The following is a 14235-nucleotide window of genomic DNA, read 5'->3' as shown; positions in this document are numbered from 1 at the left end:
CTTTTATGGCAGAAATAACACAGTCAATAGGCATTTGGGAATAGGCCGTAGTGAATGAAAATTAAGCTGGTAAAACATTTCAGTGAGTTGTGCGTATTGATCAGGGCTGGTGAACGCGCCGTTTATGGTCCTTGATTCTCAACGAAAACTCTGGCCAGTGTAATTATAGAATTAAAGAGGACGAGGCCAGTGAGAATAGTTCTTACTATGCGTCTGTGCTCGAGTGTTTTCAAACAGTGTCGACTTTTTGTTATATATTTGTTTTACCATCGATCGAGTGTGAGCTGCCGGGAGTGTCAAAAGATTCCAGGCAGTGTGGCAAATTGCTAGCAGGTGTCTGTACTTGTCGTGATTGCAGCACATTTAAGTATTCTTGTCACTGCCGTAACTGAGAATGAACTAAGAGAGACACACACTGCCACCCAGTGTAGTTAATGGAGAAATCACACAGATACACACACTCATCAGAGTCTGCTGACAAGGTTAGAATGTCCTCTGGGTATAAAAAAAAGAAGAAAAAAAATATACTGTAGCTGCCAAGAGTATTCATTTAATTTTTGTTTGCAAGTGTTACCACTGATAAGTTTTGGAATTGTTTCCTGAAATCGAGGTTGTGACTCATCAGCTCCTTTCAGCAGATACTGTAAGTGTAAGATTATCTAAACTCAATTTGTGTCTCAGGAAAAGCCAACATGTTGCATTTCAGAATCATAGAGCTAGAGCACCTAAGCTAAATATATAATAATCTAGTCCAAATGCCTTTTTACACACATTCTCAACAGTGAACATGAAAATAAAAACAGCTGGGAAACTGTTACTATTAATACCTATGATTTTTCCAATGGCGAGTCATTTCTGCTCCACATCTTAGGTACCTGAAGTGATTACAAATAATAATGCATAAAAATAAATAGTAATTATGTTTGCAGACATTTCCGCATGTTACATCACAGTCATTTGGTCGAGACAGTTGTACAAAGAGAAATGTCCAAAGTTTCAATACAATTGTCGTCTGAAAGTCAGCAAAGTTGATGTTGTCAAGTGTTTATTGTTATCAGCAAAAATGTTAACACTACAAAGGTCTGTATATAATTTAGATACATTTCATTTATGGCCTGGGGCTTTCTATATAGAGCTGATGCAGGGTCCATAGGTGACCAAGCCTCGTAGACCTTGCTTACTAGACAGTTTTCTTGATAAAATGCACATTTCACACATCACACATCCATTGGGTTGGAAATTATTCTTGAACTATTGCAGATTTAATGTCTCCTTGGTCAAAAAAAAAAAATAGGAGCACAATCTAAAGGATAAATTGTACACAGGTTTATACAGTTTAGATTTCCTCTGTAGTGCACACCGACATCTGTTTCAATCTAAACTTACGGCCTTGAATCTATTCTGAATTTGTTAACATGCACAACTGTGTTCATCATGTTTCTAGAGACTAAGAGAAGAGAATGTACTTTAGTGCTGTTTGTGACAGCAAGTGTCGGCGTTTCAATATTCAACTTGTGTCCATGAATTGCAAAAAGAAGTCATTTTTGGAAACGAGTCACAATGACGGTGACTTTGACCTCTCACCACTGAATCCCGATCAGCTTATCTTGTAAAATCTGTGGCGTTTGCTGTTAAATGATCAAATTCATAAAAAAAAAATTGAATGGACTTGTGATCATACTGACCTTGAACTTTGACCACTAACATCTAATCTTAACCATAGTATTCTTATTATGAATGAATGAAATTCATTCCATCTTCTCATATGGGCAAACAAAAGATGAGCAATTTCTTTGTAGATTTATATTGAACACATTTGTTTCTGCATCACTTTTTTATGCATTTCACTATTTTACTGGACAATCATTCATTATGTTATATTATTTTAGCCTTACCGCTCAACTGTAAACATAAGATTAGGGTATAAAGGAATAATAAAGGAATATAGAGTGCAGTATGGTTTAAGGCCCCTAGGCAGAAGACTAGAGAATCACTTCACATCTGATATATTAAGTATGATGTATAGTCCATCAAATACATTAGATGTGCGCCTCCTTTGGTATCTTGCTTGTAAAACCTTTCTACAGAGATTTGTTTTGAACATGTATGGTCTACATACATGACTCTGTGTATTTCTGTGTCCTCTCTGGACATGTTTCAGCATTGCAGCGGTGCCTGATGGAACACTGTCTGTCTATTTCCTCCAGTTCACTTTCCTTTTTGCTTGTAATTTTCCTTTTATGAAACCTCTGTACGGTCCATTTAAGATAAATGAAAACGCCACTGGCATCAGCCGTTTCTGTTCTTGAAGAGACTGATGCATTACACCAATGACTCCACAGTGCCAAACTATTAAAATCATTCAAAAGTTGGAAGCAAACACAACTCACTAATGTCTGCTAAATGTTTCATTAGTTGTTGAATTTTGCCAGCACTGTATTTTATCTATTTGCCTTGTGGAACTTAACGGACATTCATTCTAAAAAAGACTAACCAACGAATGTGTCACAGTGAGTTGTTAACTGTTACACTGTCTGACCATTGTGTCTGATAAACGTTGTCACTCCACCTACATCGAACAAAATGTGTCTGAAGGAACTGGAACATTCACTTTCTTATTCCATTAATGTGTGAAATGACACTGCTTGTTGTTGGCATGTTGATGTCGATCATTTGGAAGACAAAACATTTAACATTTACAGAAAAAACATACCTTTCTATAGTATTCACGTCTTCCCAATTTAAAAAAAAAACAAAAAAACAGTGACAAACACCTGGCAACTAGTATAAAAACAGGCAGGAAAATGTTCATCACTCAGTTCACTTCATGTAAGCTGACGGAAGCAGGTTGTGCACCCACTCGGCCCTCATTGAGGACCCTCATTTCAGCGGATCAGTACTCCCAAAGAGAAGATGCATCCACAGATGTACCATCACCCATAAGTATGCCTCCCTTATCTCCACGGAGGTACTTGCCATTGGAACCCTTGATGGCAACGCGTCCATGTTCCAGGAACTCGAGGAAAAAGTCTTCTGGCTTGTCTCCGTCGGTGCACACGAAGCCACTGGTCGAGATGTACCAGAACTTTCCGTTCACACCTGCAGAAGGACACCCAGTGAGTTAACAACTACTGTCCGCATACAGATACATGGAGTGTGATGAGACACATTGAAACACTGACTTTTTACGTTGTAGGCGCCGTCGTTGAAGATCAGCGAGAAAATATCATAGACGGATCGGTTTGCGTCGAGAGTGTTGGAGTTCTTATGGTGACACACAAAGCCATTCTCTCCATGGAGGATCAGCATAGGGCGGTTGATGAGTTTCATCAGGAATAATTCATCATCCCCTGTAATGAAGGATAAATACTGTTCATTCAATATACATTCAATCACTCTATCAATCAATTCACTGAATCTTGAGCCCACTTACCCACTGCATCACTCACTGCTGAGAGCTGCCCATTCTTCTTTGTACACACATATTTTCCATTACTCGCCTTGAGTGCCACTCTCTGTCCTCGCCACTCAATGTCAAACATTGTGTTGATCTCTCTGGGCGAAAAAAAACATATGTTTGGGGAGAGGCAGAGGGTTCAGGTAAGAGGTGAATGCAATCAGACAAAGGAGCTTTTCTCGTAGAGCAAAAAAAGAATCCCCTTACACTTCTGTGGCAGTGGACTGGATCTCGGCGTGAGTGACCAGAGTCCAGTAGGATCCGCCATTGGTCCTAAACATAGCTTTTTTATTCTCCTTATCAATCTCCATCTGGAAGGTCTCCATGTCTGTCTCCGCATCCTGATTGGCTGAAATACTCACTCCTGGCAATGAGGGGAAAAGACAGACATTCATTCAATAGAAATGATGGATTACAATGTAGCCTCTCGCAGGGATGACAAAATGACACTTGTGTTCATAATTGTAATCCGACATTTAGTTACATCTATGCAGATGTTGCATAGAGTGTGCTATATGTTTGCATCAAACATTTTTTTGTAGTTTTGTTTAGTGAGTTTTCTTTTGTAATAGTTGCTGTGGGTTGTACTGTATGTAAAATTGTCACTCAAAGTGTGCATGGTGTTGCTTCAACATTCCCGTGGGCTGGACAAACGGACCCTTGCAATTTTGAAATAATGCAAGGCCATCAGTGTGTCATTGTAATTACACAGTGTGTTAATGTAACTGTCTACAAATAGAAGGGAAAACAAAGCTTTTGTCAGCTTTTTTTTTGTACAAGTGAATACTGCTGCAGGATGGGTTTGGCATTTGTATTTGTCTCTACTGTACTGTTGTAATGTAGGGAAAGGCAGACTTTAAACCAGGGGAGTCAAACTCAAATGACCTGGGGGCCTATGAGTGTCTAATCTGGTCAAGAGGGGACTCATAACACAATATTCCATCATATTACTGCATATTACTATAAAAAAAATTAATGATGATATTGCAGAAATGTCAAGTAAACATGTTTGTTTTGAAATGAAATGAAATAAATAACATATCTGTAATTAGAGCACTTAAAACTAAGCAAAAATGCATTATTATTATTATTATAATAATAAAAATATTGCTTACTGACATATTTAGTACTCTATATTCTATATTCTACCACCTCTGCTGCGTTTACAAGGAAGAGCAGGTCGCGGGCCATGTTTTCATTATAACATGATATTATATAGTGGGCCATATGTTATTGATTGGAGGGCTACAGGTTTAAGACCTCTGCTTTAAACTATGTACATTTAGATGCCTCTATGCAACACACAAGTAAAGCTAAACACAAAACAGGCTACCTTACTGAATATGTCTTTGCATTTAGTCGCTTAGTGCACTGTTGTCTAAACCTTGAATGTTTCCACTTGCAGCCAATTTTCTGTTGTTTACTTAATCCACATGTATTAACTCTCTGTCTGGTGCAGGCGTTTTTAGGTGGAGGAGAATACACAGACACAGAAGTGAGCCGTGTCTGCCGTTGTCCAAACTGGATGCTACAGAAATATCCTTTAACCTTTCTCTTAAGCCTGTTACAACCCTAATCCCCCACAGTCACCCTTCCACCCTCCCAGTAATTCCCTGAGTGGTGAAATGCAAATCTGCACCACTAAGCAGCTTTCAGTGTCTTGTTCCTTAAAAAAAAAATGTAAAATTGCCACAAAACAAAAAGGAACATTTAAATATGTCACTATTTTCCCCACATAATGAGAATACAGTTTTAAAATATTGCCCTAACAGTAACTTTTAAAAGCAGTTTTATTAATGCATGAGCATATGACTGTAGTCTCAAGTTAGTCCATTTCTAATTCATTCTAATTAATGCTATATTGTTGCATATACACTGTGCCGCTAGTTTACAACAGTATGTCACGCAGTTATTAACTTGAAAGAATTGCTATTGTAACCAGGTTTTAAAGCTTTAAAAAACTGTGACAGAAAACACTTTTTGCCCTTGTTCACCCACATGGTTTCCTCGAATAATCATAGAGGACAGAGGAGATCACAGCATGCACGCTGTGACGAGAACGTGTAATCGATCTGTCTGGCGCCGCGTAACCATAGCTATTTTGTGTCGTTAACTCATTGCCACATTTTTGACATTTGGAGGAACTTCTGCCAGTACCTGACAATAAAGCACAAGTAGCTGCAAGGCTTAAATCCTGTTGATGGTAACTGACACCATTGAGGCACAAATCTGCCCTGGAGTCATTTGCACACTTAATCTTCAATGGACACAGTGGACATGACAAAGCCCATTATCACAGTTGCCTCCACACTGTAACTGTCAACCACCTACAACAGTCGAAAAGAACAACTCCAATTCCAGGCCGATAATAATGTGGCGTTATTTTCAGCCCTTCGCGACTGTACATGCAGTATTTGAATTTACTTCACACCCAAAAGTGTCACTGCTCCACTCAACAATATACTGTGTTTTGTCACAGTGTATACTGTACTGTGCTGTGACGTTTTAGATGTTTTCCATAGGGAAAACTTTACTTCTAACCAAATGCACTAGCAAAATCTGCAAAATGTCCCTCGCTGTATGAGAAAAGTAGAATAATCTTGAAAGGATAGTGGAATTATACTTTACCAGTAACTTGAAAACAAATTTTTTTTGCCACTTTTGATAATGAACTCACGTCGTCTCACATGCTCACCCCTGGGTTAGAAATCACAGCAGGGCAGAATTATAGTGGAGGTCATTTCTGTCATTTATTTACTCAAGTGCTTAATTTATAGTTGTGTCTTTCTTATTGAAATGCTTACATATTTGCATGCACTTGTCTGTTTGCCTTTGTGAAAGCATCACACTTTTACATGTATTTGCCAACATCCCAGTCTCATCTGTTAACCTCTCTTTCAGCAGTTTAAAGCTCCTCAATACTTGAAAGCGTCATTTTCTCTATGGGACATTTCATTCAACAAACAAACACAAATGTATTATCATTAGGCGAGGTCGGATGCAATTACACACACAAATCACATTACCAGCTGATTACCTTGCTTGACCGAGACAAATCTTTTATTGACGGCTTGAAAAACTACTTGCGGATGACTCTCCTCAAGATCAAACAGCTCATCCTTTCCAGGCTTGGAGCATCGGCCAGAGCGCAGCGTTCCTGTGGGACCTATGGGGGTCAGATATTTCCCCTCACAGTCCTTAAAGGCCAGCTTGCCAGATTTCAACTCCAGAGTGAAGCTCGTAGCGTTAGTGTTCTCCTTCACCAGTTTGCCGTCATTACTGAGGAAACGGCTGTTGCAGGTCTTTAGGCTGTACTTGCCATCCAGGTATACCAAGGTGACCAGGGAGTCCACTCCCCAGGGAATGTTGCTGTCCACAGAGATCTCTCCTTCTGAGGCAGACAGATGGGCATAGCGCTTACGTGCTACACTGAGCAGACTGGCCTGTGGGTGTAAAGCCAAATGGACAGCCCACAGCTCTTGTTCCCCAACGACTTGGGCAAAGCAAGACAGGTAGTCTGCAGAACCTCCAAAGTAGCGTAGATACGGCTCTGATTGCAGTGCCCAGCGACCATCCGATTGGGGCACAATAAGGAAATGGCAGTCATGGTCGGGCTTCTCGGCCCCACATGAGATCTTCCCGTCCTTGTCAGAGGCCAGATAGCGTCCCAGGTGGCTGCGGAGGAACACTATTTGGCCATCTTGCTCATCCTGTTCTAAGGTCCAGATCTGTTTCTTCTTCATACTGGTACCAGAGGCGTTCACCTTGAAGCCGAAGTTCTCGGCAGTCAGGTAGCGGTTCTCATGGTTAATGAGGCCAAACTGTAGCTTCAGGGCCCTGTTGATTCCGTTTGTGGGCATGCTTGACCAGGCCACACGTCGCGATTGAAAAGAAAGAAAGTTAGGACAAAAAAGGGAGAGGGTAATGAGGGGAAGCAGACATGAGAACGAGAAGCGAAATAAAGGCTTGAAATCTCCCCTGTTCTGACTGGTTAGCTGATATTTAACTCCACTTTTCTGCCTTTGAGAAGAGTTCTTTCTTCTGTTGTCACTTTCTTGCTTTCCCCAGAGGGCTTGTACAGGCACTTGCTCTCTGTTCCTTAATGAGTTAGGATTAAAATCAGCATGACACAGTAGCTCAGTCCAACAAGCCGCTGACGTCACATACTAGAGCACCAACCACAAACACCCCTTCCTCCCACTCCTTCTGTGCGACACACACAGCAGAGCTTCACTTTGTGTGTGTTTTTTTCCCCAACATTTATCTCATCACATTCTCATCTCTGTCTTTCCTCGTCTTCCCTTGCCTTCATTTCCTGGACATTTTACAATTACACACATGAATTTCTTAGCTAGACCTCGTTTTGCTTAACTCTCGTAATTAGGTCCATGTACCAGTGATCGCACCATTTCAGCCCGAGGATTATCTCAGCTTTGATCTTTTGTTCCCGCTGTTTCTCACATTTGGAATGAAATTTCCTGTCCATGACTGTGCATTTTGCCTGTTTAAAAACATGATGTCAAGATTAAAACTCTATTCACAAAGAGCCTCTTTTACATCGAAATTTAAGTATGGGTGACTGATTTAGAAGCATGGTCTTAACTCCCACAGCAGGACAAAGGTTTCTATGTGAGAATTGTAATTTCTGTTTCCCACATGCAGGTTTTTGAGGAGCAACATTATGTTTGGTTTAAGGCTTCAGAGATATTTAAATGAGTCAAGTCGCTGAGCTCAGAATTTGAATAGGTCACATTTGAATGTACAAGCATTTGGCCTTTCCTCCACTTTTATCATGATTGTTTCTCAGCCTTGGCCTCTCCTAATCCTCCTATCTTTTTTTATTTTATTTTATTTTGCTTGGCAATTGATAATAGAGGTTGACGCTTCCTGCCCGGTGACCTTTATCACAGTGCACACCAAGATCAACCTTTGTAAGAGCATTACCACCATCTTTCATTGAGGTTTCAGGGGGATTTTGAGGGCAGAGGCCAGGAAAAGTATATGCTGCATTATGCTTGTGAGATTCCAACTGTAGCACAAAGCAAAATCTGTAGAGTTAACACACTTTTACATTTAATGGCAAATGATCTCATCCAATGGCTGTGACAGTTAATTGGTATTAGGATAATGATCTTTATCTTTTAGAGTTAATGCTCTAATGTTATTCTAAGGACAAAGTTTAGTTATAACCCAAAGCTAAATAGAAGCAACAATATATGTTCCACGTTGATATTTATTGTAGTTGATGTGTATTGTAGCTAAAAAGCAGATATTCTTTTAGTATGGTTATATTCTTATTGTTCATAACACTGTCATTCGGGGTGAGGTGTGCAGGCATCTGTGAAAATATCCACAGTAATATGACAAGTATTTTAGCTCCATCCATCCATCTTCTGCAGCTTTATCTTCCACATGAGGGTCACGGGTGCCAATCCCAGCTGACATAGGGCAAAAGGTGGGGTACACCCTGGACAGATCCCCAGTCCATCACACCAACAATCAAACAACTATTAACTCACACCTACAGTCGTCAATTTAGAGTGTCCAATCTGCATGTTTTTGGACTGTGGGAGGAAACTGGAGAACCCTGAGAAAACATGCAACCAACATGCAGAAAGGCCCTTGTTCATACCGGGTCGGCAACATAGGTCTTCTTGCTGCAAAGGCTAGAGTGCTCACCACTACACCAACCGTGTGTCCCTTTTCTACAGGTCAGACACACTTGAAAGCACATTTTACATAAGCATTTACATACTGAAAGTATGAGACAGCAATGCTTTGCATTCACTGCTGGAGGTCTCATTCTCAGGAGAGACCTGATTCAGACAAACACCAATTAGTTACAGACAGACGGAAATGCAGTAAAATCTATACTGATGGGACTCAGTTTGGAAGTGAATGGGAATAAATGTAAAATCTGTCTAGTTTCTTGAGTTTTAAAATCGAAATGGAGCTGGCTGCTTTTCTAAAAAGCCTCTCTTTTATCAGCAGGAGCTCTCAAGTTTTAGTGCGGACACTGTGGTTGCCGTGTTACCAGTATTTTGCACAGTGTTTGGGCATGTAACCAGGCCGCTGGCTCAACCTTTCAGCACAGCGGTGGAGTCCGATCAGGGGCGAGTGGGAGGCCTGAGAGCCAAAACAGGCAATTTGATGTCAAAGAACAGTCAAAGAAAAACATTCTGTAAGTATAGATTGCTAGACAGTCGACCGATTCAAGCACAGTCAGTGAGCAACAATGACGCCAAGGGCAAAACAACAAGTCAGTGATCTTTCATTATGAGAAGTGTATAAGTCTGAGCATATGAACATTTCAGGAAACACTGCACACATTTAAACACAAATAAGCACAAGTGCTCAACAGACACACATCTTTAAATGTCTTTAAATCACAAACAATTTCACACCACGATGGGGCAGGTTGTAGAGATGAGAGCGTACTGTAGTTATGATTTTAATGTCTTTCTGTAAAACACCTTTTCCAACTGAGATCTGTCTGTCTATTAGCTACTCTACCTACACTTTTGAAGGGTCCCAGGTGGGAGCCAGTCCCTGACACTGACACTTGGCACGAATGGTCGCCAGATAACATGCATGTCTGCGTGTCTCTGTACCTAGAGGAAAACTGTGCATACATGCACACAACATGTTTAAAGAAAGGCTCAGGCTGGCAGATTTGAACCCAGTGAGGCAAAAACACTAAGGAAGCCTGTGTCATGAATAACCCCAGTGTATGATCATAAACAGCATGCTGGTGTCCCAGAAACGGGTGTGACATGTAAATTCAATGCAAGCATCTTTCACTCCCTACCGACTGTCTACCGAGTGTCTCTGCTTCCAGCTGCTTACTATTGTAACATGAGCACCATCTGTCTCTGTATCCATGCATTTTTACACAAAGGTAAGGTGAGGCGGAACAGGAGCAGCATTCTTTCCTTGAACAGGCTGTACACACTGGGCTTAAGAAAATGCCCTTTCATAAAGACAACAACCCCATAGCTTATTTTTGTGTACGCCTGTTATTATGAATATCCACGAGGTGCAAGTCATTTGAACATAATGAAGTCTGCACAGGCAGGGGAGTGTGGTGGATGAAATGTTGAATTATTTACCATAGGACTGTACCAACAAAAAATGTTTAGATGTTAATTCTTCTTCAAGACAAGTTAGAGAGAAACATTCCTATGGGTATCATAGGGAAGGGACAGATCAAGGATAAACTATAAATGCATTTGATGATATTGCTTATTCCCCTTCAATGTGATGATTAGCATTTATCTCTATGCCTATGCCTCTTTGCCTTTGAGTGTGTCTGCTTGGAAAAACTGCAGAATAAACACACGTCAGATTTTTGACGAGGTCAGACAAGGTGTTAAATAGGGGCTAGTATATTTCAACCAAAGGTAAGTTTATTGAAATGCCTTGAACAGTTCACTAAAAACACGCAATCATTTCTTCCTCAAAGCATTCATAGCGCTGCACTCGGCTCTATAAGTGACAGAAGTAACAGTGTGAAAACCGGGAAAAAAAAAGTGAGAAGGTGTGAAAAAGGAGGTGTGATAAAAATCTGGGGTGGAACTCGGCTCTAATGAAACACTGTATTTTCAGGTGAGACTGACTGAGGGCGCACCATTATCCCTATATTTAACCTATGTGCCCCCTCCCTTCCCCACTGACCCCCACCATTTGATTTCTCTTGCATAAATGAATAAAATTAATACCTACTACTACATAGTTAGACAGTCTCAGTTACTGAATGGCAACGCTAATTTTACAGATGAGTTTGTTTTGCTTTTACTTGTCTTGATTTGTGTCAGTGAGAAGCAATAAAAAACCTCCACAACCTCAAATTAGAGCCAACCCATCATTTCATTCTCTTACACAGCAAACTGTAATTTGGTATTTTTTACAGAGTATTATCACAATGTGTCCATTAGGTGGCAGCACTGCATTGCAGTATCAGCATACACAATGGTGTACACCTGCAGATTAGTACTCTGTCATGCTACTGACGTTTCATTACAGCTTCACACCCAAATTGTATGATATGCTAGTTGGTCTGAAGCCCTTTTCTGGTCTTGATGACCACTTAAAATGCTTTTCACTACATTTTTGACATTCGCACATTCACACACACACACATCCAGTGCATCTATATAGAAGCTCTGTTAAGTATTGACAAAACATGGCGGTCAATTTGCTGAAGTGATCTTATTTTGGGGACTATAGATTGTTCTGAGCAGAAACTGAAAGACAGAAAGAAAGCATCACCGAACTGCGTAGAGGAGCTTTAGGATGCATGTGTTTGTGAACTTTGACCTATACTGTCTGAGAGATAAAAGTAAGGATAACGACTGTTGACATAAAAAAAAAGTCCTCAAGGTGCTTCCTATCTCTTCATACAATACTGATTTAAGAGAATTCACATTATTTGGACATGGATGTCACCTCTGTTTTAAAATTGTGGCCAAACGCATGCATTTAGTGTTTGCTCATTGTGTGAATTGTTGGATTTCTCGGCTCTCCATGATGATGTCTATGTACAGTGCCTTGAGATAATGTATGTTATGATTTGGCTCTATATAAAATAAAATTGAATTGAATTGAATTAATGGTTGGTACAATTAATGCAAGCCCAGTAGATGGCACTGTTGACCATAAATTCCCACTGGTTTACTTACGCTCACACATTTGGACTCCTGATCTCTTCAGGGATTGTCGAACACAAAGTAAAAGCTGAATAATTTAATTTCTCAATTTTTTTCTCCCTAAAGAAAAGTCTCACTCAACTCTCCATCCATACACTCTGGTGTAAAGTATTTGTCAGTTTAGTTGTTAATAGATTGTGTGAACTATAGGGTTCTGAGCTTAAGTCCTGTTAAATATCATGTATATTTACAGATGTGTTAAAAGGAAGGGTGACCAAGCAACATTAAGAGTTGGTGTGACTTTCAGGATCCTAAAACATTCTGTGAGAGAAATATGAAGAGGAGCTGGGGTGTCACAGGTGGAAAGAACCATGGAGGTGTCCTGAGGAAACACTGTCACCATTATCCAGTGAGTCTGTGTTGATTGAAATATTTCATTAATGGGGGGGGGGGATCATTCTTTTGTCCTTCAGACACTACTTCTGCCTCGCAGGTCTGGGTTGCCTGGCACTCTAAGAATCTTGGCACATTTTAACTGTGGTAGTCTGGCGGCCAAGCCATATTGCCTATACTATCTTCTCCTGTCGCTCTCTCTTGGTTGTCCTCCTGGTTTTTTTGTATTTTTTTAAAAAAAAAAATCCATCATCCATCTTTCTTTCCCCATATTGTCTGCTTCCTATAAGAAAAAAATAAATGAATATATTGTTAGCTCTAAAAGAAAATTATTAAAAGGGGCTGGTTACCTGCAAACGCATGTACAGTATATGCATGTGCGTAGACATGCATATACTGTACATGTGCTCACACACACAGATCAAATGGTGAGCTGAGGTCCCCCCCCTTTGGGCATGTACATGGATTAATGTGCCCGGCGTGATTATTTAATTTATAACTGTCCAGGACCTTTTCAGATAAGACCATTTTTCAGGTTGCCATCCATTAGTACCCTTAGACTGCATCTATTAGCCTGCCAAGCACTCAGAGCTGTATTTAAAGGGCCAGTGCCCTCCTCGTTTGGCTTGCATTGTAAAGCTCTTTCACAGAAGAGTCAAGGTTGTCGAGTTACAAAATAGATCCAAATAACCCTTAAAGGACTAAGGCACAAATGTCTAAACTCGTCTAATGAATAACATGACACATTTTTCACCTAAAAATTTTTTAAAAAAAAATCCACAATGAATAAGAAGATTTTTCACAATGAAATCATCAGAAAGGTGCAGTCACCAATTCTGGTAAGAAATTCTGAATCATTCTACATCAGCATAAACCATTCAGAGTGTTGTGTCCTTGGAGTGTCGGTGAGTTTATAAAATCCTAACTGTGTAACTATCACTTCCAATGCTCGGGTGCAAAAAAAAATGTCCTTTCTCTGCTGTCTGTGCCCGTCCCTGCGGGAGCATCCCGCTGCCCCCTTTAAAACCACCGGAGGAAAACGGCCCATGAGATATGCAGTAAAAGTAAAATGTAAAATGGCTGCCTTGGCTGGGATTCTCCTTCCTCAGCAGCTTGGCGATCACTGACCCCATTAATCCAGGTGTTCATTCATCTGCAGGAAGATCCTCCCACAGGCCGTTAACAGCTCACCCCACTGTGTTTATCCGGCCCCAGTCCAGCCCAGTCCTGCACTCCTCACTCCTGCTTTACCCAGCGTAATGGGCGCTGCCAATGAGCTAAGTGTGGGTAGCCATATAAATGAGCCTCGGTAAATGTCAAGCCTTTTCATTCTCAGTTGTAATGCCACATTTGTTTTGCAGGATATCATTTGTTTTTAGAGTGAGCCAAACTTGTAAAACTGCCGCCACCACCCACCCCTCCTCTTCCTCACTCATCAAGAAGTGAAGACAAAGACCCGCTCGTGCAGAGAGAGACGGTGGAATCACCTAATTGGAGGTTATGTCAGCACAAAAATGTTATTGACAAAGATAGCTCAGCTCTCTGTGTAAGCAGACTGTAAATAGGTAATGTGTAAAAGCTGCACTTCATTGATTAATCGGTGTCTGTGTTTGGCGATGTGCAGACTCTTGTTCTGATGCGTGTGTGTATGTGTGCGTGCACTTGCACATACATGGCTGTTAATGGTTCAAGAATAGATTTTAGAGGTAGGGGAAGAATTAGGGTTCAAATTAAGGTTTG

At 40.6% G+C, this 14235-nt stretch overlaps 1 protein-coding gene across 1 annotated transcript; it reads right to left on the bottom strand.

The window, feature by feature from the left end:
- Positions 1-1028: 1028 nt before the first annotated feature.
- Positions 1029-7545, bottom strand: fscn2a (fascin actin-bundling protein 2a, retinal). Its single transcript, XM_058652558.1, has 5 exons — positions 6495-7545; positions 3665-3821; positions 3434-3555; positions 3183-3350; positions 1029-3099 (listed from the first exon to the last, which is right to left on the bottom strand). The coding sequence occupies exons 1-5, from the start codon at positions 7315-7317 to the stop codon at positions 2894-2896; spliced, it is 1476 nt and encodes a 491-aa protein (XP_058508541.1). The 5' UTR covers positions 7318-7545; the 3' UTR covers positions 1029-2893.
- Between the last annotated feature and the right edge of the window lie 6690 nt (positions 7546-14235).

Source organism: Solea solea, chromosome 16 (assembly GCF_958295425.1).
Source record: "Solea solea chromosome 16, fSolSol10.1, whole genome shotgun sequence".
Classification (NCBI taxonomy): Eukaryota; Metazoa; Chordata; class Actinopteri; order Pleuronectiformes; family Soleidae; genus Solea; species Solea solea.
This window is presented reverse-complemented; position numbering and strand designations above follow the sequence as displayed.